This window comes from Acaromyces ingoldii, assembly GCF_003144295.1.
Source record: "Acaromyces ingoldii strain MCA 4198 unplaced genomic scaffold FA10scaffold_1, whole genome shotgun sequence".
NCBI lineage: Eukaryota > Fungi > Basidiomycota > Exobasidiomycetes > Exobasidiales > Cryptobasidiaceae > Acaromyces > Acaromyces ingoldii.
In genome coordinates this window covers 2,706,159-2,732,884 of record NW_020290247.1, presented here as the reverse complement: position 1 = coordinate 2,732,884, position 26,726 = coordinate 2,706,159, and the positions used below count along the sequence as shown (strand labels likewise).

Below are 26,726 nucleotides of genomic sequence, written 5' to 3'. Positions count from 1 at the left end.
AAAACCATAAGATTTGATCTTTTGGGAAGAAAGGTGCTGGGGACCACCCCTCACATGTAAATGTGTGTGCGTGTGTGTATGTTGTCGATGAGTGTGTTTGTGTGTGTGCATTGAAACAAGTGGGTTTCGGGGAGAGTCGTTTGCCTCCCACCCGCAATACGACTCTCTAGATCCCTCAAGGCGATATCGGTACAAGAATCGTCGTCATATCTCTCCTCCTCCTCTTCTCAACTCCCTCCTCCTCCCTCCTCTGCTCCTCAGTCCAATCTCGTCCCGTCCTCTCATGGTCACGTCTATCACGAGATTCTTAGACGTTGCTGGGGTAGAGCATGATCCTGACGCTCGAGCCGAAAGCCTGAGGGGGGATGTTGTTGCGGAATTTGGAGCGGACGACGCCAGAGTTTCCGTGGGGTCGGGTGACCTTGCCCCAGATGACACGGACCTTGGTTCCTCGCTTCTCGGTCTGGGCGCGGTAGACGTAGGCGACGCGCTGTGCGAGTCTCGATGTCAGTCTTCTTTGCCCTCACCTCATTGCATGCGGGCAGGCGGCAGCAGCAGCAAAAGCTCACCTTGCCGAGGTAGAATTGGGCGTCCTTCTGGTTCTCAACGCCCTCGATCTTGATGAGGGTCGTGTGAGGGTGCGAGTTGTGCTTGCCTCGCTGGTGGCCCTGGATCCTGCCCTTCGTGTAGAGTCGAGTCTGTAGAAAGAGGCTTTCTGTTAATCATCCGTTCCTTTTGCACTTTCTCCGATCATCCTCGTCGCCATAACCCTCCCCTCATCTGGTTCATGTCCTTCCGTCCTCCATCGTGTACCCGAAAGTTCGGCTTTAACCACTCAAAACGTGTGTACTCACCATCTTGAAGCCGTGTGTCGTTGGTTGAGAAGCCTTGAACCGTTTCGTCACCTCGAAACCGAAGTTGGCCTGACGCTCTCTAGCCACGCTGCGGCTACATCGCACGTGTTTTGACTTCTGCTCGCGTGGTATCCAACTTTATTTTTATTTTTATTTTGTTTACAGATGCATTTTGTCCTGCCTCTGAGTTGGTCATGAGCCCCTCCACGCAGACCTTAGCGCCCGAGATTTGACCGAAGAGGCCGTTCAAGACTTGCTCCGGTCTGTACGAAAAGTCAGCAGGTTCTGTACGTGATCTCCCCTTTCTTGAGTCCTCGGAGCGGCTTGATGGAAGAATGTCGGTTCAATCTGTGCCTGTGCGTGGGGGCCCCAGAGGACGGAAACCGCATGCCAAGCTATGCCGAGAGCGCGGGGGTGGCGACATGCACTGGAGGTAATAACAGTCCTGCTTACCGGGTCCTGTTCATTGCACGATGGAATAGAAGCGCGGCATGGCAATGACTCAGGAAGGATGCCTGTTCTTCTCTGGACCTGAACGCGTACTGCACACACGACGATGTTGTCCTTGTCCTCCTTTTCCACCATTTCCCCCTCACCGACAGTGTGAGCATATAAGGTCCTGCTCGCTATCTGACCCCCCATCATCCCCACACCCCCGTTTCTTCGAGCTCGCCCATGCTGGCCTTCACTCTTTTCTTCTCTCTGGTGGCTTGCTCCGCCGAGGCGCAACCCTTCGTGCTGGACAGTCCTCTGTTGAGTGGACAGCAGCAGCTCTTTGCTCGCCATGGTGGGCCCAACAGCACCTCCGCGAAGTGCACCACCTCCAATGGCGATGCTCCCTCTTCGTTCCAGCCTCCGCTCTACACAGAGTCTGCGAGGCCACAACTGCACTTCTCGCCCACATCTGGGTTTATGAACGATCCAAATGGCCTCGTGTATAGCAATGGGACCTGGCACATGTACTACCAGTACAACCCAAATGCGACAGTGGCGGGTAACCAACACTGGGGCCATGCCACTTCCAAGGACCTCTTCACCTGGCAGCAGCACCTCCCTGCCATCGCACCTGAGAACGAGGGAGAAGGCATTTTCTCGGGCTCCGCGGTGCTTGATGTCAACAACACCTCCGGGTTCTTCGATGACAACGTACCGGCCGACAGTAGATTTGTCGCCATGTGAGCCTTGCCCTATTGCTTTCTCTGTGCATGCATTGCTCATCACTTCTTTCCGGGTCTGTTGCGCTTAGATACACCCTGAATACGCCAGCCGAACAAAACCAGAATATTGCCTACTCAACCGATGGTCAGCACTACACAAAGTATTCCGGCAACCCCGTCATCTCGCTCAACACGACGCAGTTCCGCGACCCGAAAGTCTTCTTCGATGATGCGACGCAACAGTGGGTCATGACGGTGGCGCATCCCCAGTCGTACGAGGTTGGCTTTTACGCTAGCAAGGACCTCAGAACATGGAACGAGCTGAGCCGGTTTGGTCCCCATGGTGTGCTGGGCTTCCAGTACGAATGCCCTGACCTCGTGCAGGTTCCTGTCAAGGGAGGCGAACGCGACGGTCAATTGGCATGGGTCCTCGTTGTGTCTATCAATCCAGGCGCGCCTCTCGGAGGCAGCTTCGTCCAGTACTTTGTCGGCGACTGGAATGGCACAGCCTTCCGGCCTGATAATGGAGCAGCACAGATTGCCGACTTCGGCAAGGATTGGTATGCTGCGCAGACCTTCTACAATGCACCTCAGGGTCGCACGGTGGGACTGGCCTGGGCATCCAACTGGCAATACACGAATGTGGCCCCTACGTCGCCCTGGCGATCGGTCCAGTCGCTGCCGCGGGACATGACTCTCCGATGGACCAACATGAATCCGTTGCAAAAGGGCTACGTCCTAGCGCTCGAGCCGTCTCCGGAAATCCTCTCCCTGCCATCAACGCCGCTGCTCAACACGACCAAGGCAGAGAACACCACAGTCGTCCTTCGCGGCGACGGCGCATTCGACGTCCGCGCCACGGTCACCGCCAACGTGTCGTCGACGAATTTTCCTTCGCTTGAGTTCGTCATCAGCAGTAGCCACGGCTCCACCGCAGAGAAGGTCAAGATTGGTGCACAGATTGGTCAACCAACGATGATCTATGTCGATCGACGCACAGCCGGCCGGACTTGGGCCGACGAGAATGTCTTCTTCACCGACCGACTCTCTGGTCAGCTGACGCCCTCGACACAGAACTCGAGCAGTGCCTTGACGACGTTTGACCTGAGACTCATCATCGATCGGTCCATCTCGGAGCTCTTTGTCGACGGGGGACTCGTCTCGAGCACTATCCTCCACTTCTGGGACGACAAAGCCCAGCCCGCCCAGCTCGACGTTGGCACGCACGGCGGCGTCAAGCTCGACTTTATTAGCGTCAGCCATGTCCGTTCAACGTGGCCAGACTGCTCATCTTAATCCAGTCACAGTGAAATGACATTCACAAAACATGAAGCGTGAAAAGGTGGTCAAAGCGAAAGGGAAATGGATTTTACAGTAGGTAGAGCTTAGAATACCGGTGGAGGGGGAACCAAGAAGGAGGACAAGAATGCGCCCGTGCGCTGGAGAGAGACAAAAACAGAGAGACAGGCGGGCGGATCACCGTCCAGTCGGCTTCTTGAGACTCGTATCGTAGATGCGGATCAAGTTTGCCTGCTCGCCGTCGCCCTCTGTCTGACTGAAGGCATAGCCCCTCTGCCGTCTGATCCTCTGCACCGCCCTGACTTTCCGAATTGCCTTTTGGAACTGGCTCATTCTCGGCCGGCTGTCTTGGAGGTTGTACTTTTGCACCTCGTGGACAATGTGCCGTGGCGATGGCCGGTAGGTCCGCTGCCAGTACTTCCACGAAAAGTCGCGCAAAAGGCAGACGACGGGCACGAGAACCATGCAGAACCAGGTGAGGCTGAATCCGTAAAGGCGCCCGACGATGTCGTCGTACTCCTTTGAGAAGCCGATGCGGGGCGCCACGACAGCGTAGACGGCGACAAAGGCCAGTGTGAAGACAGCCGAGCCAGGAATGGCGGCAAAGGTATACTTGGTCCACAGGTCGCTTACCAGCGCGGCCTTGCCAAGAACGGTGATCAGGACGGCAAAGTACAGAGCTGTCCCCCAGATCCACGAGTACGACGTGTAGCCGCCCGAGAGTTGCGGGCTGTCCCAGAAGGCGGCTGTGACAAAGATGTAGGCGATGAGCGAGTGGTAGAAGGCGTTGACGGTCCAGCCCCAGAAGCGTCGCTTGTTGAAGAAGATCTGCCCATACAGCTGCGGGTATCGGTCCAACATCCTCGCGCTCAGGTATTGGTCGAAGATACCAATGACCAAGGGCGGCAAGACGGTGAAGATGACGTTGTAGAACGACAGCGTCCAAGACTCGAAAGCGACCTGACCCGAGAAAGAGTTCTGGAACGAATACCAGAACAGCGTCATGTAGAGGGTGATGTTCTTGTAGAACGAGTAGAGGATCATCTTGCTTAGCCTTGCGTAGCTCCACGACCCGTGGACGAGGAGCAGCTTGCGGAGGTACTTGAATTGGCTGATGGCTACATCGGCCGATCGAGCCGCTTGAAGACCTTCAACACCGCTGATACCGACTCCGACGTGAGCGGCTTGGATCATGCTGACATCGTTGGCACCGTCGCCGATGGCAAGGAGGAGCGAGCTCATGTTCTTCTTGACCAACTTCACCACCAGTGCTTTTTGCAAAGGCGATACGCGGCAGCAGATGACGGCCTTGCACATGACGGCCAGCTCGAGGAACGTCTTTGCAAGCTCCTTTTCCAGCGCAAACGAAAGACTCTTGCCGTCGATAATCAGGGCCATCTCCTCAAGCTCACCAGCGCTCCGCTGAGACTTGATGGCGGCCAGACGCTTGTTGAGGATGGCTGCTGTGTCGTGCAAGTTGTCTTCGTTGATGATGACGAGATTCATCGACTCTGAGATGAGGCGGCATGACAGGCCAATGTTGATGGCAGTCTCCTGTCGATCGCCCGTCAGGACCCACACCTTAATACCTGCAGTCTGGAGCGTGTGGATCGTTTCGGGCACGCCGTCCTGCAGCTTGTCTTCGATGGCCGTCGCGCCCAGGAGGAACATGTTCTGTTCAATGACTTCGGCCGCCTTGTCGAGAGCCTCGCCTCGGTTCGTGATTGTCTGGGCCGCTTGATCGTAAATCCGAGCCCACTGCCGGTATTCTTGCTCTGGAATTTCGCGCATTGCCACGCAGAGCGTCCGAAGCCCATCGGTAGCAAAGTCTTCGAGGTGGATGAGCGTTTGCTCGGTGTAGGGCTGATTCTCGCTGAGCCGAGCCATAATGACCGTGTCTGCACCCTTGCAGTAGAGCTTGATCTTTCCATCGGGACCTCGTACGACAGTCGACATGCGCTTGCGAGTACTGTTGAACTCGCACACATTGAGAATCTCATACTCATGGTCGACACCACGGATGCTGACAAAGATGGATCTCGGTTTGCGCACGTAAAATTCGTACCCCAGGCCCTGTGCGCCCGACACCAAAGCAGCTTCGTCAGGGCTGCTGGCCTGGAATGCAATGCGCCCACCCTCACGCTGCTCGGGAATGACGGTGTGGCAAACGGCCAGAAGGGTGAGAAACTCGTCAATGACCGCCGAGCTGCCATCGTCGGGCACCTCGCCGTTCATCATTGTTCGCAGCTCGTGCCAGGTCCTCTGTCCGCCAATCTCGCGGCCATCAGGCCCAATCTCGCCCGTACCCTGTTTGCTCTCGTCGACGACATCGGTGTAAGAGGTGCCGCCGATGCTGGCCTGCTTGAATTCCATCTCGTTTCGCGTGAGTGTGCCTGTCTTGTCGCTGAAGATGTAGTCAATCTGACCCAATTCCTCGACTAGACTCGAGGTTCGACACAGGGCCGGAGTGTCTGTGGGGGCGTAGTACATGTCGAGGTCCGAGTTGATGAGCATGGCCTGCTGGTACTTGATAACCTCGATGGTGACAATCAGCGAGATGGGAATCAAGTTGTTGTAGGCGATGATAAATGTGAGGATATCCTCGACAAAGATCCTTGCCTTGCCCTTTGAGTCGTCGGCGAGGAGCAAGTATTGCATCTCACTTGCGTAAGCGGAGTTGCGAACGATGGACCCGATGGCCGAAGCAATCGAGAGAGCCAAGAGAAGGACAAAGAGGAGCAGAATCAGGACATTGACCTGCTTTTCGACGGCAGTCCTCTTGATCGGCGCTGCTGTCGCATTGCGCATCAGCTTCGTTTCGTGCCCTGTAAAGGTGACGAGGCCGTAGATCCATGGTGTGTTGCGCAGCTGAGCACCACGGAGCAGCATCTGTTCAGGTGACAGAGGAACTTGCTTGGTCGGCATGCCACTGAAGCCGGGCGTGGAGCTCAATTGGAGGTGCAAAGTGGCATCAAAGGTGTAGAGGCTGTTGTTGGGATGCTCCGAGGCCATGTGCCCGCGAAGGGAGCTCACAGGGGTGGGCGAAGTGAGCCTAGCCGTGTCAGGCGATGCCTGCTTGATCTTGAGATTCGTCTCGCCATCCAGATTGGCTGTCTCGACGTAGCAGAGGCCCTCGGGCTCCGAGCTGCTGATAAGGACGAGATCGGCGGGAAAGAATTCGTTGGATTCGACCCGAATGATGTCGCCCACTCGGACATGCCGCCATCTTCGCGGCTCAAACGTCCCACTGCCTGGATCCAGGACCTGAGCCACTCGGCCGTTGAGTTCCGTGTCCGATTGGTGTCGCTTGATGTCTTCCTTGATCTCCTTGAAGGCACTGGCGAGCAGCACCAGACCCAACGGCACAATGGTCGTCCATCTATTTGTCGGTGACACACCTGGAATTTGCTGGATGCAGGCCGTGAAGAGGAAGAAGACGTTGGCATATTTTGAGAATTGTTCTGCGCCAGCCAATCTTGGTCAGCAGTCTGTTCCCTCTTAGCGAGCAAATGAGCAAATAAGGAGCTCAACACGCACCATAGAAAAACTTGGGCACAAAGGTGATGATGTTGTACTTGCTCGTACTTATGTAGTTGTCGCAGAAGTTGCCCTCACGATCGTTGGTAACCGGGTCGTTGAGCCGCACGATGCGTTCTCCCTGTGGCTGCTTTGGCCCTGCACCCCTCTTGGAGACCATGCCACGCATGTCGTTGGTCATTGTTCGGAACGACCTCCTAAGGCCGTCCAGGGGAGAGTCCCTAGGTGCTCGCCTCGATCGCCCTGCTGAAGCTGATGTCGAAAGCGGCGTTGCATGCGCCTTTTTTGACCTTGGCGATACGGGCGAATCGTACGGCTCGTCGTCCGCCTCGATGGATTTGAAGCCGCCATTGGCGCTGTAGACATCTGCGAAGGGCGAAGCAGCCTCGTGTCCGGCAGGCATGGCTGCTGCGCTTGCAAGGGGCAATCCACTCTCTTGACTGCCGCGGTCGTGGATTTGGTGATTGGCAAACGGCAGTCGCGGCACACTTAGATCTGAGTTTTGTCGGCTGGGCCCGTCCAAGGTCATTTGGCTCTGAAGAAAAGAAGGGTCGTACTGCCTCGATTGCTGCTGTTGCTGCCGATGGCCCTGCGTTGCTGTTCTTGCCGAATTTGCCGGTGGATAGTTTCCAAAGTCCTCGAGGTCATCATCGCCCATCAGGTCCGGGTCGTCGGCGTCGACGAGCACGTGCGAGGGCGGGGGCGGAGCCCGCTGATGCGGTTGTGTTTGCTGCCCCGACGCGAAAGGACCGAGGCCGAGCGACTCTGTGCTCCCTCCAAAAAACGGATCGGCGCCCGCCGACTGGCTGTGCAGGCCCTGGCCCGACGAAGAAGCGTAGTAGGGGTTGGCTGAGTGGGTCACTGGACGATGCGACGAGGTGCCCTCGGGCGGCGGCCTGCCCGAGCTATACGATGTGAATTCATCAAAGTCGTCCATGGCTGCTTTATCCTTTTCGTGTTTGCGCGGACTTCGTCAAGAGGAAATGTTCAATTCATGGGGCGCACGCCGGGCTTGACCAGTGCAGGTAAGGCTCAAAGTGATGTGCTCCCCCCGTCGCGTCGATGCTCGTCGTCCTCTCGTTCGTTGCGGCCCGCCGCTGCGCGCGTGTATGCCCACGCCTTCGTTATTCTTTCGTCAGGAATCTGCCCCGCTACTCGAGTCGGAACGGCGTTGATCTGACCCCTATCTTATTTGCGAACGGTCGTGGATGTCGGTCTTCTACGTCACTGGCGAACACAGCCAAGTCTTGTTGCTTGCATTCAAGGGGAGGCGGGCGGAGCGGGCCACGTGTCTCTGCTTATATAAGCATACTTACGGCCCTCGGCGGGAACGACCGATCATCAGCTTAGTGCCCCACCGTGAGACGGTTAGAAAGCCCAGAAGAGGTGCCACAAACAGGCAATAGTTGGTCTTGTGATGCGAAGAACGCACCCTTGCAATCACTGTTGAGGGGCATCGAGATGGCTGGTCTCACCCTCTCCCTGAGGTTCTTTTCCAAGACTTCAGACCCAGCTTCTCGTGCGACCTGAATAGGTCAGGTCTCAGTGCTGCATCATAGCTTTGTGTGCTTGGCCCAGACAGCTGTCGGACTCGTGTTCTGCTGCTCGACTGTCACCTGGCCTACATATCTATTCCAAGTCAGGGGAGAAGTCCAGCTAGGAACTTCGACCGAGTAGCGCCCGTAATAATTTTTTGTGCAGAGGATGGCGCGGGAGATGGCGGGTGCCTGACTGATCACCAACAATGAGTGGTCAAGGCAACATCAGACGTCTTCACAGCTGTCTCATCCTCATGTCTTGACTCGTCAGTTGAAAGCTATGATCTTGATGTCACAAATTAGGCGCAATCGCCGGACTCGACGTCCATCCATACGACCGGGAACGACGGGAAATAAAAAAAAATGCTTGAGCAGTGTGGTACGTGCGAAGGAAGAAAGGCTCACCGCTCACGCATATTGCGTGCTGAAAAGCGCTTTTTAGAGTAGGACCCCTTCCTCCTGTCCGTGCATTAAAGAAAACGGGAGCGACGAGCTCGCATTGAATTCCTGCGCTCTGATTGTCGTCGTCGTCGTCTGACCTCCAACATCGCAGAGCTCGCCAACAATGAACGGCCACGCCGTGCCAGCTCCTCCGTTCGTGGCTGATCCACATCCGAAGCGAGTGCTCATCATTGGCGGCGGCCCGGCGGGCTTGGGCGTCCTGCGCGCGCTGCTCCACCAACACCCGGGCGAAGCTCCACCACCATTTGAGGCAGTCTCGCTCGTCGAGCGCCGCGAAGACATTGGCGGCGTCTGGAACATCGACAGCAAGACTGTTGCCCTCGAGCGCTCCTATCCCAACGGCCACGCTTCGGGGCATTGGCCCGTCTATGCCAACCCGCAGGAGGCCCAGCAGGGGAGACCACACTGGCCCTCGCCCTCGTACCCTCTCCTGCGAGGAAACGTGCTGCCGCGCTTCCTGTCGTATTCGACAGCCGGTCGATTCCCTGCGCCTTCGGAGAACGAGCCATTCCCGTCGCTCGACGAGACACAGGCGTATCTCGTGGAGGCTGCCAAGCCCGTCCGTGCTTACATCCGATGCAACATCGAGTGCGTCGGCGTGTGGGAGCTGCCAGACGACAAGCCGGACCAGAACAGATGGGCTGTACGTTTGCATGACTGGAACGATGGTGGTAAGGCGGTGACCGAGTACTGGGACGCGGTGAGTTGGCCCGCCCTTTTCTTTACTTTTCTTCTTTCCGAGGCTGCCTGCCCTTGTATGCGCTCTGCTGACGAGGCCTTTTGCTGCTTGTCAGGTCATCCCTGCCACGAGCTTCACCGATGCGCCCGCCTATCCTGCGATCCCTGGTATCAAGGAAGTGCATGACATTGGCAAGCTGCAGCACTGTAAATGGTACCGTGGTGTCGAGGGGACATATACAGCCGACGAGCGTATCCTCGTTGTAGGCAATGGCAATAGCGCAAACGATGTCGCTGCCCACCTTGCCTCCCACCGCGTCGCCGGCAAGCACGAGCCAATCTACCGGGCCGCGCGCCACGCCAAGCTCATCATCTTCTCCGCGCTCGAAGATGAACGAATCAAGGACGTGCCCACGGTCAAGGCTTTTCACGTTCGCGAAAGGGCCGGCAAGGCCGTCCTAGACGTCGAGCTGATCGATTCGTCTATCATTGAGAATGTTGACAGAGTCGTCCTCGGCTCGGGCTATCAGTACGGCAAGTACCATTGGATTCATCTCCTGAGCCGTGGCGCAACGTCAGCAGACGAGGCCCACCTCCCAGGCCACCACGACGGCGCAGACTGGCAAGCACCAGCAGAGTCGGACCTGTGGAAACCCGTGTCGCTTGCCCCTCGCGCACTGGGCCAAGGACCCGAGCCGGATGATCCGGGCCGTCTTGTGGGTCTGTGGGAGCAAATGGTTCATGCCCGTGCTGCCACGCTGGCCTTTGCCAACCTGCCCATCACCTATACGCCCTTTATCCTGGCCGACGTCCAAGGCCATGCGCTCCGGAGCCTCTGGGACGCGTCGCCCGCGTCCCTTCCGCCCACGCTGGAAGCACGGCTGCAGTCCGAGCGCGATCGGCTGGCAGAGATTGAGGCGCGGAAAAAGGCGCTTCCGGAGCTCGAAGCCGCCGGCGAAAAGGCCTGGCGCGACAAGCTCGAAAAGAACCGCGCCGTCGACCGCGGCGAGCTGCCAGAGTCGGAGCGCATCCCAGCCTTTGAGACAGTGGCGCCGGACCACGTCACCCTGCTCCACTTTCACATCCTGGGCGACGATGGCTTGCCGTACGCTAACCGGCTGCGAAAGGTTGCGCTCGCGGGCCACCCAGAGTGGGAGCAGCGGCTGCTGGACTGGAACACGATCGAGGAGGAGCGAAAGGGAATGTACGCCGTCAAGGTCGAGTCGCTCAAGCGTGCTCGAGAACGACGGAGGATTGCCGGTGGTGTAGAGTAGCAGCGTCATAGAGATGGATGTTTCGGGGAAGAGAAGAAACAGAGAAATGCAACAGTAATAATGACAGCATAGATGGAGAGAGGAATTAGAATACATTTTATGATGCAAGAGAAGAGGGATATGCTCAGTAGCCGCCACCGTCTGCGCCCGACATGCCAGCCCGTTGTCGGCGCTGGTTCTCCTCGAGCTTGGGGCAGTCCTTGACGCTGTGGCCCAAACCACCGCAAACGGCGCAGCCCTGCAGCGCGTTGCCGCCTGCAGCCGCCCTGGGATCGTCGATGGCGGCCAAAAAGGGCGGGATGCGCTGTTTGGCCTCCATGAGGAGGTACTTGAGATCGAGCAGCGTCTGTTCCTGCGTGTTCATATTGACAAATGTTGTCGCCAGGCCCGTCTTGCCGCTCCGGCCCGTTCTTCCAATCTGGTGCACGTAGTCTTCCAGGTTGGGCATCGAGTAGTTGATGACGTGCTGGATCTCGTTGAAATCGAGACCCTTGGACGCGACTCCAGAGGCAACCATGACGTCCTTTTTGCCGTCCTTGAACGACTTGATGGCGTACTCGCGCTCGTCCTGCGTCTTGCTGCCGTGGATGGCGACGGCCTCGACGCCCTTGAGCAAGAGGTACTCCTGGATGTCGTCGACCTCGTTCTTGTTGTCGCTAAAGACAATGACGGGCGGCGACGTCTTCTGCAACACCTCGAGCAGGTACACCATCTTGGCCTCCTGCTTGACATACTCGACCTCCTGGATCACATCCAGGTTCGCTGCACCGGCACGGCCGACGTTGATGACGACGGGTCGGATCAGACTCTGCTCGGCAAAATCTTGGATCTTTTTCGGCATCGTGGCCGAGAAGAGGAGCGTCTGCCGCTGCTGCTTGAAGAAGCTCATGATGTTTCGCACGTCGTCCTCGAAGCCCATGTCGATCATGCGGTCGGCCTCGTCGAGGCAGAGGTACTTGCACACGTCGAGGTTGAACTTCTTCTTTTCGAGCATGTCCTGGAGCCGACCAGGCGTGGCAACGACAATGTGGAAGCCCTTGCCCATGACGTGCGACTGCTCAGCCATGGAGATGCCGCCGATGCAGAGCAGCACGCCAATCGTGGGGTATCCATTCTGCGCCAGCACTTCGGCCATGGCCTTGATGCCTTCGTACGTCTGCCTGGCCAGCTCTCGACTCGGACAGACAATCATGCCCAGAGGCCCTTCGCCACGCGTGTACGCAAGTCGTCGCTCTTCTTCGAGCGAAAAGAGGACGATGGGCAGGCTGAATGCCAACGTCTTGCCGCTGCCCGTAAAGGCGATGCCAATCATGTCGCGGCCGGAGAAGGCGGTGGGAAGGCCCTGCATCTGGATCGGTGTTGGCTTCTTGATGCCCTTGTTTTTGAGGTAGACGTCGATGAGGCAGCGAGGAATCTTCATGTCCTGATGAGGAGGAGGAAAGTGTCAGCAGAACATCAGACGAGCTTGTGCCTGGATAGAGGTGAAGACTCACTCTGAAGTTGTCGATGAGCGGAGGGATGTCCACGCCTTCCGAGATGATGTGGTTTTTCTCGCGCAAAATCGTGTTCTCTTCTTCGGTCCGCTGCCTCACGAATCTTGGCGCTGTCCAAGACGTCTTGAGCGGCTCCGAGTAGTTGATGCCCTTTGCGAGCTCCAGGTCGCTGGCCAGCTTCCTCCTCGCCGCATGCGCCTCGAGGATCTTTGCTTCTTCTTCCCTCTGCTTCTGTGCCTCTGACTTTTGCTCCTTGGCCTCCTTTTCTCGCAGCTCTCTTGCCTCTTTGAGCAGCGTCTGGGTGCTCCGCTTCACGACGCTGCTGCCCGCTTCCTCGCCTTCCTCTTCGTCGTCCTGCGCCCGTCGCTTGGGGCTCTGTGCGCCCTCTTGCGGCGACGCACTCCCAGCGGCAGCACCAACGCCACCAGCGCGGAGCCGGGCAATCTTTTGCAGCTCGGCGGCCTTTCGCTGCTTGAGTGGCACATACCGCTTCTGCTCATACTCATCCTCGTCCTCGTCGTCGTACTTGTACATCGGCTCCTCCTCCTCTTCCACCACTCTTCTCCGCTTGTATGTTGGAGCCTCGGACGAGGACGAGGCTGGATCCGCCGTCAATGCTGGTGCTGGTGCAGGCGCCATCCTTGTTTCGTCGATGATGGCCAGAAAGTTGGGTGTGCGCAGGCTCAGTCCCCCTTGTCGATGAGAGGGAGACGCGCCACGTGGATTTAAAGATTTGCTTTTCTTGGCGGGGGGAGCTTCGAAGCTTATCTAGACCCTCGAGATTGGAAGAAGCTAAAGTCGAAGAAGCAGCGAGCGAGTCCCGCCCAATAAGAAGGCAGGCAGGCAGGTAGGCAATTGCCTTCTTTTCCTTCCTTTTCTTCTTCCTCTTCTTCCTCTTCCTCCTCCTCTTCTTCTCCTCTCTCCCTATCACGCGGTCTGGTGCAAGAGATGAGAGGCCTCGGCGTGGTCGCATCGAGCTGGGCACGGCTCCGACAAGGGCCGAGACTGACGCTCTTTGCGCGATGCCTCGTCATCATGGTCCTGGAGGTGCTCGCAAATGCCTTTCTCTGGATCCTCTGTGCCATTCTCTTTACGTGGGGCAACGACCGCAAGATTCTCAGCCTGGCCCTCGTCGCGTGGACCACGGGCCTCCGCCACGGCCTGGACGCCGACCACATCTCGGCGATTGACAATGCAACGCGCCGCATCGTGTCCGTGCCCAGCGACACGGGCCGACGCCGGCGGCCCGTCACCGTCGGCCTCTTTTTCAGCCTGGGCCACTCGACCATTGTATTTGCCACGACGGTCGCCATTGCCATTTCCGCCAGCGTCGCAGACCACCTCGACGGCGTCAGCTCCGTGGGCGGCATCATCGGCGCCGCCGTCTCGGGCTCCTTTCTCTTTCTCATTGGCTGCATCAACAGCGTCATCCTCTACCGCACGTGGATGCGGCTCCGAGCGGCCCGTCGTCGCGAGGCCGAGAAGGAGAAGGAAGAACCAAGAGAAGAAGCAGCAGCAGCAGCTTCGGACAAGACCGAAGAGGGAGTCGCTCGGGAAAAGCAGCGTTTCAACGGCTGCATGACGCGCCTCGCCCTCCCGCTCCTCAAGGCCGTCGATCGACCGTGGAAGATGTTTCCCGTGGGCGTCCTCTTTGGCCTCGGCTTCGACACGGCCAGCTCGATTGCGCTCCTGGGTGTCGCGGCGCTGGCCTTTCAGCGCTCCAACAACGAGAATGGAGGCGGCGGATCAGACGGCGACTCGAGAGTCATCCTCCTGGCGCTCCTCTTTACTGCTGGTGTGAGTGTCACTTGGGCTCTTCCCTATTCTTCGAAAAGAGCTGATAAAATATTGGGCAGATGACGATGGTCGACTCGGCCGACAGCTGCCTGATGATCTGGGCCTATGCGCCAGAGCAGACGGGGTCGGGCAGAAAGAGATTTGCCCTGCTTCTGAGAGACGAGGAGAGACAGGCAGGGGTGGAAGAGGGACAGGAGACGGTCGAAGAGAGGCACGAGGAAAACGACGCCACGCCAGACGATGCAGAAGGCGCAAGGGCAGCATCCCAAGAGCACACGGGGATGGAGAAAAAAGAGTGTTGGAATGAGAGGCAGGCAGAGGGAGAGATGGAAGAAGAGGTACAAAGAAAAGGAGGGGAGTCTAGAAGGGGAGAGGAGAGAGAGAAGATAGCAGAAAGGCTCGACGCCCCGGCCTCTCGCTTCTCGCTCCTCCTCACGCTCCTCTCGATTCTCGTCGCATTTGCCATCAGCATCATTATGCTCCTCGGTCTGATTGGCGATGAATGCGCCCGATGCGCCCGCGCGGCCGACAAGCAGGAGCAGACGGGCGACGGCGATCTCGAGGGACGCTGGTGGCTCGCCTGGCGGCGCGCCAACGACAACAGCGGCTACGTGGGCGCGGGCATCGTCGGCGCATTTGCCCTCTGCGTCGCCGTCTACTTTGTCACCTCCATGTTGCTACTCAGAAAGAAGCCGGGGAGGTCTTGAAGCAATGTCTTGTTTATCTCTCTTCTCTTTTCCCGTAGCTGCTACAACGACGAGCTCTTGATTCCCAGTGCCCAGGGTAACATCTCTTCCACTGGCCCGCGAAAGAACCAGTCCGAGTCCCCATCACTCTCTTCGCTGCTGCCAAGTGTGCCTTCGAGGTTGAAGACGGCCGCTTTACCGCCTCGACTGCGGACCTCGCTCGCGAAACCCGCGGCGGGATACACGGTGGACGAGGTGCCGAGGACCAGGACGAGGTCTGCGCGTTGCACATGCTGCGAAATGCGACTGAGCTCGGGAATCGACTCGCCGAACCAGACTTGGGAGACAAGAGATCACCAAAACGGCGCATATGAGCTCGGGATAGGAAAGATGGAAAGACAAGGGAGACTCACCGACGGCCGGTCTCAGCAGACCACCGCAGCTTCGCTCCTGGCACCGGGGCAGGTCCTCGAGCGGCACGGCCCGGTACTCTTTCGACAGATCCTCGGTCCCGACGAGCCCCGCGGAGACCGGCGAGTTAAAGTTGGGCTTCTCTGTCCCGCACGAGGTGCAACGAGTCCGGAACAGGGAGCCGTGCATCTCGATTGGCGCCTTTTCGCCCTCTTCCAGCGCTCGAATAGACAGACCGTCGACGCTGCTCGGAAAGAAAAAGAAAAACCCAGCTATAAACTCGTGCTCTGTTTTCAGCAGACATCGATGTTACCATTGGGCTCACTTCTGCGTGACAAACGTCGGCACGTCAACCGCGCTCGGAAACACCTCTTTCGCTCTCTCGCGCCCGCTCAGCCTTGCCACGACGTCGTGTGCGCCATTCGGCTTTGCCTTGAGACAGACTTCTCTGCGGTAGTGGTAGAAGGCCCACACTCGCGCCGGGTCCGCCCGGAATGCCTGGGGCGTCGCGAGGGACATGGCGTCGTGTGAGCGCCAGAGTCCTCCAGCACCACGGAAGGTGGGGATGCCCGAGGCTGCGCTCAGGCCGGCCCCCGCGAGAATCAGGGGTCGGCGCGACTGCGAGAGCGCTTGGCGGAAGGTCGAGAGCTGCGCCATGTTGTCTGGATCCGTCGTCGTAGTCATCGGCCTCGGCCGTTAGAGTCTTGTGAAGATTCGCCGATCGGCTGTGAACGGCAAACCAATGTGTTCGATGTCGTGAGACTCGAGAGGGGACGTGCGCGCGAGGTGGAGGTCTGCGATGGTCCTTCTCATTCAAGCATCCATACCCGAATTCCGTCCAGCAGCAGAAGAGAGTGTCTAGGGATTGGCATTGCAAGCGTGCATGGTTGGATGGTTCACTACTATGGCATGGCATCGGTACAGGTACCGGCATTATGATCATCAAGGAGTCTGGACATCGCAAGTCATACTGTTTGTGATGCAGTCGACGAGAGTCAGCATCTAGAAGTTTATGCTGAAAAAGAAAGGTCGGTTGCACTACTCACACGGTATTGGCCTTGAAGGGGGCATTGTTCTTGTCCTTGGTGCACTCGTCTGCGAGCTTGTCCTTCTGTCCACCTCCACCGAGGGTTGACTCGATATGCTTGCCATTATAGTCAATCTTCATTGTCTCTTGTCCGATCTTGGCGTCCGTGACGATGTAGAAGACATCGAGAGGCACCTTGAGCTGGGGGTCGTTGAAGGTGCATGTCGAGCCAGCAGGCCCATTTCCAAAGGGCGTGTCGTGGCATTGAGCATCCTGTGCTGTGAGCTTCTTTCCGTCCGGGCTGATGTAAAAGGAAAAGAGCATCAGTATATGCGGCATGTGAAGACGTATCACAAAGAAGAGAAGGGGAACGTACAGGACCACAGCAAAGTCGGTCTGGTCTCCCACGGGCTGGTTACCGCCAGAAGTGCCGGGGACCTCGCCCGAAGTCGTGGAAAGGCTGATGTGTACGTTTCCCGGCACCTTTGGTCCAGCACGCGGAAGCACGATTGCGGCACCGTTGGCGGCGAGGGCCATGGCGGCAGCGAGAGTGGCAAAGTAGAAGGACTTCATTTTGGAACCTGAAAAAAAAACGGTATGTATGAGCTCGATAGGCTGGGTCGATTGCTGTGTATTGCTGTTTGATGTCTCGCTGAATGAAGGGGAGTAGGATCACCTTTCGATGTTCGTGGCTTTATACCCTTTCGTCGATGTACGACCTTGTGCTCGCGACGTCATCATCTCGTCGGTGAAACAGAATGAGAGACAGAAGACCTTCTGAAGACGCCGAGGCGGGGTGGTTTCAGGAACATAGGAGTGCGATGCCTTGATCAAAAGACCTGGACGAGAAAGTCATCACAAGGTCGTCCCAAAGTTTGCTTATTCTCGGGTAATTCTTCAGCTAGTGATTTGGGCGTCGGAAAATTGTCCGGCTTAGGCTACCGGTACTTGTTCCTAGCGCTTGTGCGCGTGCAATCGCTGGGCTGACGTCAAAGCCATTCCCCAGACCTGGAAGAGAGGTTCCTCGGCAACAGAGACTTCTGCTTCTTCCCATGAGGTCGGAACACGAAAATAGCAGAGGAGAAGCAGGAACTTCAAACATGCGGACAGGCACAGCTTCCAACAAGATCGAGACCTCGTGTCTAGGCCCCAGGCCCCAGATTGAATTTTTGCGAGGAGGTAGAGCCCATCCCTACCGTAGCCAGTGGGTTGAGATTTCATCATGTTTGCCTTTCGACAAGCTGGAAGAGCTTCAAAAGCCTTAGCTCCCTCCTAGTTGCGACTGTATCACTTCCATAGCTTCTTGCAAAGGCGGACACTTTCACTGGGTTACTTCAGAGTCGGTGTCTTGCACTGTGTTGTGCTTATCAAGTCATGCTGTGAGCCATTTCCAATAGCTTTAAAGACAATGCTCGTCTTTGAGTCTCTCGTTTACGTCCAGCTGTCGCTCTCACTGGCCAGATGAAACGTGCCAATGCACGTAACGGTGCCTGCCTCGACATGGCAAACTATCGACAATCGGCAGCTCAAGAAGAGGCTTATCGACAAAGGACCTAAGGCAGTGGACGGGCATGGCTTGACCTCCAAGATGTCTTTCGATAGAAGACCTTGCTACTACCCGGCTCGCTTCCCTCTTTCGCTCTTATCTCTCCAATCTCATCTGTAGCGAGAGGCAAGGAGGCGGAAACGTCATTGCGTTTGTTTGAAACGAGCGAAATAATTCTTCTGGCCACCTTTAGGCAGAGCTCCGATACAAGCTCTCTCAGAGGGCAAGCAATGGCTCACCACTACTATCTCCCCCTCTTCGCATCGTACTGTACGTAATGAGTGCCCAACTCAGATTCTAATCGCATGCCTGCAAGAGCATCGGCATTTGAAAAGTGGAGTACGCGAGTGAGCCACGCGACGGGGCAGAGCGATCTGTTCACTGCTTTCTCGCACCTGTCAACCACCCTGCGCCTGTATCACGACCATACACCATGAGTGGTCCGCTGGCATCTTCGCCGTCGGAAGACGCTGTATTTCACTCTCCCTCTGCCTCGCCACTCTCGACCTCGACGACGCAAGAGCCGCAAGAGGAAGTGCAGAAGAAGAGGCCTTCACTGTCTGTGCGCCATGCCCCGACCCCCTCCACGTCTTCTTCGACAAAGGCAGGATCACGTAACAGCTCATCGGGACACGCACATCGACAGTCTTCGAGCGGGAGCGGCCATCGGTACAAAGAGACACTTGATGCAACGACGCGGCATCTCGAGGTAAGTGCACGCTGACGACTGTGCAAGCGTCCGCCCGGACTTACGAGGACGATCTGACAGGATGGATCGAGGATTATCAATCAATATCGACTCCTTGAGGTGATCGGACAAGGCGCTTATGGCGTGGTCCACAGGGCCTGCCTCGTCCACGATCCTTCTGTGGAGTTCGTGAGTAGGATCTGACCAGCCTCCTTGGTTTCCCCGGCTCACATGCTGTAACGCAGGCAATCAAGGAATTTGGCAAGACCCGTCTGAGGAAGACACACAGGGCGGCCAATCTGAGGCGACCGCTAGGAAGAGCCGTCCGCGCTCGCGCTCGTGGTGGCGTTGCAGCGAGAGGAGGAATGGGCAGGGGTGGTGCCGGCGACGCTGGAGGTGGAGGGGAGGGTCCTAATCACGGTCAAATCATACCAGGCCTCAGTCGCCTGAATGTGGACGACGAGCGAGGACCCAAGTCCGCTGATCTCGAGCCAGCAGAGACCGACGACCCGCTGTCGCTCATCCGGCATGAGATTGCCATTCTCAAGAAGCTTGACCATCCCCATGTCGTCCAGCTGTTCGAGGTGCTCGATGACCCAAGCCGAGACGGCCTCTACATGGTCTTTGAGTACTGTCCGTGAGTCTTGTCCGCACCTCTCACGATGAAAGCGCTCTCCGAAGAAGCTGAACAGCCCCCATGCGCAGCGATGGAAGGGTCATCGATGTCAAAATTCACGAACAGGTCGAGCCCCTCAAGGAGCCGGTTGCGAGGGATTACTTTGTCCAGATCATGCTCGGAGTCGAGTACCTGCACTGTAACGACATTGTCCATCGCGATGTGAGATTGATAATCGCAGAATGGAAGAACCGACATGTGCTGACATTGACCTGCTGCAGATCAAGCCTGACAATATTCTGCTGCAAGACAATCGAAAGACGTGCAAGATTGTCGACTTTGGAGTGTCGGAGATGTTCACCAAGCCGGGCGACGATACACTACAGAAGAGCGCAGGGAGCCCGGCCTTCATGAGCCCCGAGCTATGTACAGCTAAGCACGGTGACTTTCACGGCAAGTCTGACGATGTTTGGAGCCTCGGTGTCACGCTCTACTGCATGGTTGTCGGTCATCTCCCATTCGACAAGGGACAATTTCTCGAACTGTACGAGGCCATCAAGAGCGATAAGTGAGTTTACTGAGTGATAACTGACAGGCTTGCCGCTGATATCCTGTCTTGATTCAGGCCCGACTTCCCCGACCATCTCTCGTCATCATGCGTCGACTTGCTGGAGAAGCTCCTAACCAAAGATCCGTCGAAGCGGATCACAATTGCGGAAATGAGACACCATCCTTGGATCACGGAGGATGGCAAGGAAGAAGTCTTGAGCATGGAGGACAATGCCCAATCTATCGTCAGCGAAGTCACCGAGGAAGATCTGGATCGAGCCATCTGCAAAATTGCCAGCGTCTTGTGGGTCATGCTATGAGGGCTTGTACTTGTCCTGCGCTTACTCAGTCGTTCGTCCTCCCAGCACCCTGGCGAGAGCCATTTCCAAGTTCAAGCGAGCTGGCTCGCGGGCTTCCTCGGCTGGCAGCGTCACCGAATTGGCGCATGCCCTCACACCTACCCAGCCACCGAGCTCGAGCTCTCACAACAAATCAGCTTCAACATCTGACTCTTCGTCGCCGGACGACCCGGGTATCAAATCTGTGGCAGCTGCACATGTCGCTGCGGGAGCTCAGACCACCGCCCACGTACTGTCCACAGCCAGCAAAGTCATTTTTGGATCAAATGACGAGCAAGCGCAAGATAACAGCGATCATTCACCGACAGTCCGCTCGCAAGACAAGAACGAAAAAGGAAACGTTGATGCAGCGGGCGAGTCTGCCAAAGACATGCCCTTGATCTCGGAGAGTCCCACAGGATCGGACGACGAAGAAGGCGGCGGCGGCTCTAATCTTGCCTCTTCGATCCTTAATAAAGTCACCAGTAGCGGAAGAAACATGCTCGATACCAAGGCCGATACCGAAACGACGATGGCCACAACTGTAGACTCTAGATCGGGACACTCTAATGACTCGACGGTGGACAGCGTCAAGGCTTTTGTCGCCAACGCAAGCGAAAATCTAGGGCTGACAGGCAGCGGTGACGGCGAGAAAAAGGAAGCTGCTAGAGGAGAAAGCGACCCGCAGCCGCCGCTGCCCGCGAGCGAGTTAGGCAGTGGATCACCCATCACCAATTCAGCTGGCGAAAGGAAGAAAAGCAATGCCCGAGGGGAGACAAAAGTCTTGACACAGGAGCCGACGGTTTCTTCCCCCACCGAGGAAGATATCAAGCCACCTGAAGGTGCCTCTGCCGCTTATTTCGGGCAGAGAGACGAGGATGTAAGCGTCGCTCGGGGATCGTGAGAAGATGGCGCGAGTTTCCTGCCTCGCTCCTTGTATTTGTAAATAGCAATTGCAGCAGCAAGAGTATCGACTTATCAGGGCTGGCCCTGGACTACTTGACAGAAGCGATACTGACAGTAATTAGGCCGTATGTGCGACTCGCTCAAAGAGGGCAATCCGCACACGCTTTGCCCTTTTGGGACAGGTGCTTATAGAATCGATCGACAGAGGGGGCACGTAGATGACCCAGAGGTAGAGACCCACTTGTACAAGCAGCTCGAATGGAACTTCTTTTTGCACGTCTTGCAGGGCTTCGTCGGCAGTGATCGATCCGTGGGACTGACGATCGAGTAGCAGACGGCGCAAGTAGAATCTTCGTCAAAGCCCGAGAACTTTGCTTCGACGTTTGACTTGAAGAGCATGAGTGCATCGAACACCAGCCCATTCTTTCCCGCAATGAGCTGACGAACGGCCAGGATCCAGGCTCGCCAGGTGGATTCGCTCACACCAACGCGTTTAAGGTCTTTGACCTCGACGGACCGTAGGGGATAGTCATTGGGAATGCTGATGGCGATCTCGAGGGGATATTCGTCGACCGTGTAAGTCGCTACGACCTCGTTTGCCAGAACCCGGACCGACATGCTTTCGTCTTCAATGCGCTTCAGCGTAGACGGATCACGGAGGTGGGCCAGCTCTCGAAGGGAGAGCAGGGGCGAGCAGTGCCTCGATGTCAAGTTGCGCAAGAACAAGGACTGTTGGCGGTCCCGGAGCGAGTACCACGATTCGCGAACGAGGTTCGGTACGTGCACAAGACATCGGAAGTAGATGTGCGTCGCAAAGAGGCGAATAGCGTTTGGGCTCTTTGAATCAATCTCGTCAAGAAAGACTTCGTCGATGGACCACTTGCTGGGATCGAATGGCGGGTTTGTCACCTCAGCTGAAGCCGTCATCGTGAGGTCGAGCATTGCCGGCAAGAGGCTACTGGCTATAGCTTCTCTCTCCTGGAGCAAGCCTGCAAACGTCGCCTTGAGCTGCAACGAAGCTTCCTCAAAGTGATCGAGCAATGCCAGCCAGGCCAGAAGGAAAGTGAAGCTGCTGTTGTGTTGCGGCGGCCAGCTGGCCATGGCGGCAAGGTTCCCCATGAAATCAACCTTGACTGGTGGTGCTGTTGGTATCGGTGTTGCATCTTCGTTTGCCCCCGCTTCTTCCTGCTGCTTGGATCCCACCGCTGCCTCAATGACAAGTTCCTTGACCCGCTCTCGGATACTGTGGCCCAGGAGTCTGTACGCAGTCACTTGCAGATCTGGCGAAGGTCCCCTCTCGATGATCTTGCAGAGTTCCTCAACGTCTTCAGAAGACTGAAACGCCTTTGGCGGCATAAGGCGGACAAAGTCGCTCAGAATGGTGAAGCTGACCTCTTGCGGAACAGATACAGCCTTCTCCCCGTCCTCTGATCCCGATACGGCAGTGACCTTGGCGAGAGACAGAAAGAGGCCTCGAACGACTTCGTAAATTGCCGCTCGCCTTTGCTTCCAGACTTCTCGCAACGTCTCGCTCTGGGCGGATAGTGTTCGCAGAGTGTCGAGCAGGACGAGAGAAGAATGAATGAGCGGCAATTGACTCATGTCGAATAGATCGCGGCCGTCCAGATTGGCCTCAACGAGGTCAAAGCACAGGTCCAAATGGCTTCCTGCCATCTCTTGTACGATCGGAAGGACATGAGTGAAGACTTGAGCCATGCGCGCATGCACCTCATCGTCAAAGTCGTCTGCCTCGTCGCTGGCAACCCATCTTTGGAAGGTCTTTAACAGCATGATGGCCCTCTGTTGAGGAATCAACATCACTGTCGAGTCAACGTCTGGAGCAGCAGCAACGAGCAGGCGAAGATCTCGTAGTCCAGATGCGGCAGCCTTCTCTGGCGGCGTGCCAGCCAGTCGAGCGGCAATCTCATTTCGCATTCGGTCGTACTCGCGGCTCTCTTCGACAAGGTCTTTTACGTTGATGAGAATCGCCTCACTCAACCTCGGTCGACTCTCCTGCGATATCTGACCCAAACGCAGCCACCGCTTGGCGTCGTCCTCGCCTGCACCGCTAAAGGCAAGAACACCTGCGAAGAGGCGGGAGAAGATGCGCGTACCCATCGACGACGTCGTTTCGTGACCGGCCAAATGCCAGGCAAACGACAGTGACGTCAACAGCGCATCATTTTCGATCTCCAGACCTTTCTGGAGGCTTTCGATTGCTTGTACGTGCCACTGTTCGTCTACCTGCCCAGCGCTGGCTGATAGGATCGACGTGGCCACTTCAACTGCTGCAGGCACCCAGCGCCGAAGCGCGGCTTGGTCAGCCTCCGCCGAAAAGTGGCTGAGCGCAGAGCCGGGCTGCAGGAGCGAATCTTCAGCCGCAATGGCGAACGCCAGAAGGCTTGGTAGTGATGATGCGCTTCTTCTCGCCAGTAACCCGTCCTCTTCGAATGCCGTGAGCATGGTTACACCGCAACGAGCCAATGCGCTAAGCCCCTGGTCATCGTAATGGCTTCGCTGACCGGAGCCGGTGAAAGGTACAAGAGGATCGACGATCGCCAATGAAGGAGATGGATCCAGAGCACACTTTTGCAGGAGCTCTCTCAACCCCTTTTGTTCAGGTAGAATAGACTGAAGCTGGGCGCCTTGAAACGCGGCTCGACAACCGGAGATGACCTGCTGCAAGTTGATGCTGACATCGAGTACGGAAGTTCGAAGCGACTTTGTGACGAGATCTCTCGCCTCTTCTGGCGCGGAAGTGTGGATCTCTTTCCACATCCCCCTGGCGACTCCTCGATCGATCTCTTTTCCTTCTGACGTTCCCAGGTAAGCCACCGAGAAAGCTGCGGACGCGACGGGCCTCAGGGTCTCGTCCTTGATACACTGTAGTCCTCGCTGCGAAGGAGAAGACCGGAGCCAAGCAGCAAGCAGCCAGAGACTTCGATAGCTTTGGTCGAGGCTGGACACGACTGTATGCAGCATCTGCATGGCCGTTTCTTGCAGGATATAGGGACCGGGATGGTCGAGTAAGCGAGCCAGAATTGTTTGTGTCGTCGTGTCGACAGGAGTGTCTCCTTCGAGCGCCTCTAGCAGCAGCTTCTCGACCTTCACGTCTAGCTCACTTGCTTCGCTAGGCGGCGACATGATATCCTCTTCGTCGTCTGAAGTTGGAAATGCTAGTCTCAGGGCCCGGTCTGTCTGGGAAAACAGGTCGATGTCGACCGTAGCATTGGGGACCACGAGTGCCTTGAGTATCTCCTGCAATCTCTTTCTCTTCTCCTGTCGTGATTCGACAAGGAACAGATAGGATACCAGCAAGTCGGCGACGCGTGGCGAAGAAAGAAGGCTCAGCTTTGCACTACGTCCCACAAGCTGCTCGACGACAAGCCCAATGGCACGGCGGATCGGCTCTTCTTTGTGCGCGGCGGGAAAGGTAGCCAGAAGGCGCGAGATGACGAGAAGCGAACGCTTTTGTTCTTCTGCATCATCGCTCTCATCTTTAGCAACGAGAAGGTTGGCAGTTGTGCCGCTCACATCTCTGGCCAGGTCTGTAATCGCATATCTGAGGTGTTCAGAGGCAGTGGAGCCGCCGTGAGCAGCTGCTCCGAGGATGGCAATCGTTCGATCAATGACGTCCTCGTCCTTGTCGCCGGCATCCGCACCCTCTAAGATGGATGCGCTCAACGTTCTTCGACTCAGGTCGAGCACCTGGGCGGCGAGCTTTGAATCGACATTCGCCAGTCTTCGGAGCAGTCCGCTCACTTCTCTCACCACGGCATCATTTCCGATGAGCCTGGTGCGCGATGACCTCAGGGCTGCATCTTCCGCAGTGGTTGACTCGCCAGAGGGCGTACCGACAAAGTCTTTCCAGAATACCAAGAGGTTCTCCTTGACCACACTCTCTGCCTCGAGCAAATCTTCATCCGATGCTTGGCCTCTCCGAGCGATGCGAGCGGAAATCCAGACGAGGCATTCGCAGAACGCTGGAAGGAAGGATCGCAGTGCTTCTCTGCCTTCGAGTGTCCGCTCATCGACTGGTCTGTAAAAGGCAGCTAGAAGCTCGTTGGCAAATGCTGCAGTGGGTCGGAAGAGGTCGGCAGGCAGTGTGGAAAGGAGGATGATGACGATGGGATATGACGTCGATACGCCCTGAAGGGCGGAGGAGAGATAGTCCAGGAAGCCGTGGTAAAAGGTCGCCTTTGTCTCTTGCTCTTTTGCTTCTTCCTCCTCTTCCTCAGCCTCGTCGTCGGAAAGATCGCCATCGTTCTCGATCCCGTTCTCGTCCTCATCCTCGTCTTCTTCGTCGTTGTCCAGACGTTTGTCCGATGACATGGCCCACACCCCTGGCCGAGCACGCAGCAGCGACACTAGGCTCTCCCTCAACAGAGGCACGACTCCTGCGTCCTTCTCCTTCCAAGTCGCATTCAGCGCGCGTGGTCCAGCGATGGGCAGGCAAAGATCGAGACCCTCTGGCCAGGCAGACGTGAGCGTCTTGAGAAGCTGCCAAGCGGCGGTCCGTACGATCGGTGACAAGACGCCCAGCTGTCTGCGCTCGTCGTCTTCTGACTGCGCATCGGGATTGAGCGCTGTCCACGTTGTCTGAGACTCAATAAGGGCACTGATGGACTCGGGGACCTCCTTGGATCTTGCCCGCAGCGAGGCTGCAAAGGAGGAGAAAGCTTAGTGAACGACCTTTCCGCTGTTGACTGCACATCCCTGCTCACCGATCAAGTACCCAAGCACACCTAAGCTCGAGAAGACCAGCCTGGCGTCTGTCCCCTCCGGATCCTCTTCTACATTGACGTCATCCCTGTTCTTTGCATCTCTCAGCGGATTGCCGTTCTCCGTAGTAGGCGTCTGTGTCCCTGGCGTATTGCCATTCGAGGTAGAGGCCCAAGGTCCCAGCAGGGAGTGAGGATGGAGCAGGTGGTCGCCAACGAGTGACACGATCGAATCCATGTAATCGTCCAGGGCTACAATGTCTGCTCTTGGCTCATCTTGCTCCATGCTGATGTGTCGTTCGACAGTGGCTCGGCCCAGGCGCGAGACGATGCGGTCGGGATCAAAGGCCATAATCAACGTCGAGGCCAGGATTGAATCAACGAGTTGGGGCTGGGCAAAGAGTTCGGCACAGATGGCAGCATTGTCAAGGAGTTCCTGGTGGATCTGTGCGGTCAGTAGTCGGAGCCTGCGGTTGGGCGAAGCAGACAGCCGCGGGAAGAGGTGGGCCCACGAGGGAAGCGCGATGATGAGGGCACTGTCTCTTTCTTCTTGCGACAGCGATACATCTCTGATCCAGTCTGCGAACCCTTCCAAAGCTCTTGTTCTTGTCACAACGTCCTTCTTTGAGGCCTTTCTGAGTAGCACGACGAGATCGCTGGGCAGCAGCGTGGCGAGGCCGAGGCTGTCGAGCGGATCCAAGACGGCCTGCTGAGGCTTGGAAGGGGGAATGTAGACTTTCTTCTTTGGCTCATTCTTCTTGGTCTTCTTGTCCTTCTTTTGCCCTCGTTGTGCCGGCTGCTTGGCCGTTGCTGCCGACGACGAAGAGGCCCCGGCCGCCTCTGCAGGATCGCCGCCTGCTTTCTTGGCTGCCTTTTGCGCCTGCTTCTTCCGGGTCGCCGACGATGCCGACGATTTTGTGTTTTTGGGCATTGTTTGCAGCAGTCGGCGTCGGCGTCTAGGACCTCGCCTCGATCCTGACTGGGCTGCTGGTAACTGCGATCAAGAGAAGAAAGAACTTCTGCAGGCTCACCAAATCTCCTCGTCAAGAGTGGAGGAAAGGAAGACTTCTGTCACACAGCTTAATGTCATTTTCCAAATTTTAGTCACGGCCTTGCACTCAAGCAATGCGCGCACGTCCGAAAAATCGT

General features: G+C 56.9%; 10 protein-coding genes across 10 annotated transcripts; 4 read left to right on the top strand and 6 right to left on the bottom strand.

The window, feature by feature from the left end:
* Window positions 1–307: 307 nt before the first annotated feature.
* On the bottom strand, window positions 308–701 carry FA10DRAFT_226008 (60S ribosomal protein L33-A-like protein; the record flags this gene model as incomplete). The annotated part of the gene is made up of 2 exons (XM_025518669.1): window positions 308–490; window positions 570–701. Coding segments are annotated over 2 exons (315 nt in total), but the record flags the coding sequence as incomplete, so codon positions are not given.
* A 355-nt stretch (window positions 702–1,056) lies between these two features.
* Window positions 1,057–3,307, top strand: FA10DRAFT_274011 (hypothetical protein; the record flags this gene model as incomplete). Its single annotated transcript, XM_025523194.1, has 4 exons — window positions 1,057–1,287; window positions 1,361–1,393; window positions 1,655–2,029; window positions 2,101–3,307. Exons 1-4 carry the CDS (start codon window positions 1,190–1,192, stop codon window positions 3,305–3,307), a joined length of 1,713 nt encoding a protein of 570 aa, XP_025380883.1. The 5' UTR covers window positions 1,057–1,189.
* A 12-nt stretch (window positions 3,308–3,319) lies between these two features.
* FA10DRAFT_264300 (phospholipid-translocating P-type ATPase) lies at window positions 3,320–8,079 on the bottom strand. Its single transcript, XM_025520594.1, has 2 exons — window positions 6,848–8,079; window positions 3,320–6,771 (listed from the first exon to the last, which is right to left on the bottom strand). Exons 1-2 carry the CDS (start codon window positions 7,782–7,784, stop codon window positions 3,488–3,490), a joined length of 4,221 nt encoding a protein of 1,406 aa, XP_025380882.1. The 5' UTR covers window positions 7,785–8,079; the 3' UTR covers window positions 3,320–3,487.
* Window positions 8,080–8,835: 756 nt separating this feature from the next.
* FA10DRAFT_28450 (FAD/NAD(P)-binding domain-containing protein) lies at window positions 8,836–10,861 on the top strand. Its single transcript, XM_025523925.1, has 2 exons — window positions 8,836–9,547; window positions 9,642–10,861. The coding sequence occupies exons 1-2, from the start codon at window positions 8,951–8,953 to the stop codon at window positions 10,797–10,799; spliced, it is 1,755 nt and encodes a 584-aa protein (XP_025380881.1). The 5' UTR covers window positions 8,836–8,950; the 3' UTR covers window positions 10,800–10,861.
* Window positions 10,860–12,939, bottom strand: FA10DRAFT_277434 (DEAD-domain-containing protein). Its single transcript, XM_025523385.1, has 2 exons — window positions 12,293–12,939; window positions 10,860–12,222 (listed from the first exon to the last, which is right to left on the bottom strand). Exons 1-2 carry the CDS (start codon window positions 12,929–12,931, stop codon window positions 10,924–10,926), a joined length of 1,938 nt encoding a protein of 645 aa, XP_025380880.1. The 5' UTR covers window positions 12,932–12,939; the 3' UTR covers window positions 10,860–10,923.
* A 301-nt stretch (window positions 12,940–13,240) lies between these two features.
* On the top strand, window positions 13,241–14,796 carry FA10DRAFT_283311 (NicO-domain-containing protein; the record flags this gene model as incomplete). Its single annotated transcript, XM_025523830.1, has 2 exons — window positions 13,241–14,089; window positions 14,149–14,796. The coding sequence occupies 2 exons, from the start codon at window positions 13,241–13,243 to the stop codon at window positions 14,794–14,796; spliced, it is 1,497 nt and encodes a 498-aa protein (XP_025380879.1).
* Window positions 14,797–14,837: 41 nt separating this feature from the next.
* On the bottom strand, window positions 14,838–15,843 carry FA10DRAFT_224910 (DHS-like NAD/FAD-binding domain-containing protein; the record flags this gene model as incomplete). The annotated part of the gene is made up of 3 exons (XM_025518627.1): window positions 14,838–15,112; window positions 15,189–15,430; window positions 15,512–15,843. 3 exons carry the CDS (start codon window positions 15,841–15,843, stop codon window positions 14,838–14,840), a joined length of 849 nt encoding a protein of 282 aa, XP_025380878.1.
* Window positions 15,844–16,042: 199 nt separating this feature from the next.
* On the bottom strand, window positions 16,043–17,075 carry FA10DRAFT_264294 (hypothetical protein). Its single transcript, XM_025520593.1, has 3 exons — window positions 16,590–17,075; window positions 16,233–16,514; window positions 16,043–16,156 (listed from the first exon to the last, which is right to left on the bottom strand). Exons 1-3 carry the CDS (start codon window positions 16,784–16,786, stop codon window positions 16,129–16,131), a joined length of 507 nt encoding a protein of 168 aa, XP_025380877.1. The 5' UTR covers window positions 16,787–17,075; the 3' UTR covers window positions 16,043–16,128.
* Window positions 17,076–18,161: 1,086 nt separating this feature from the next.
* Window positions 18,162–21,111, top strand: FA10DRAFT_264292 (Pkinase-domain-containing protein). The gene is made up of 7 exons (XM_025520592.1): window positions 18,162–18,468; window positions 18,529–18,636; window positions 18,693–19,084; window positions 19,153–19,285; window positions 19,345–19,631; window positions 19,689–19,916; window positions 19,978–21,111. The coding sequence occupies exons 1-7, from the start codon at window positions 18,193–18,195 to the stop codon at window positions 20,852–20,854; spliced, it is 2,301 nt and encodes a 766-aa protein (XP_025380876.1). The 5' UTR covers window positions 18,162–18,192; the 3' UTR covers window positions 20,855–21,111.
* On the bottom strand, window positions 21,043–26,508 carry FA10DRAFT_283307 (hypothetical protein; the record flags this gene model as incomplete). Its single annotated transcript, XM_025523829.1, has 2 exons — window positions 21,043–25,517; window positions 25,581–26,508. The coding sequence occupies 2 exons, from the start codon at window positions 26,506–26,508 to the stop codon at window positions 21,043–21,045; spliced, it is 5,403 nt and encodes a 1,800-aa protein (XP_025380875.1).
* Between the last annotated feature and the right edge of the window lie 218 nt (window positions 26,509–26,726).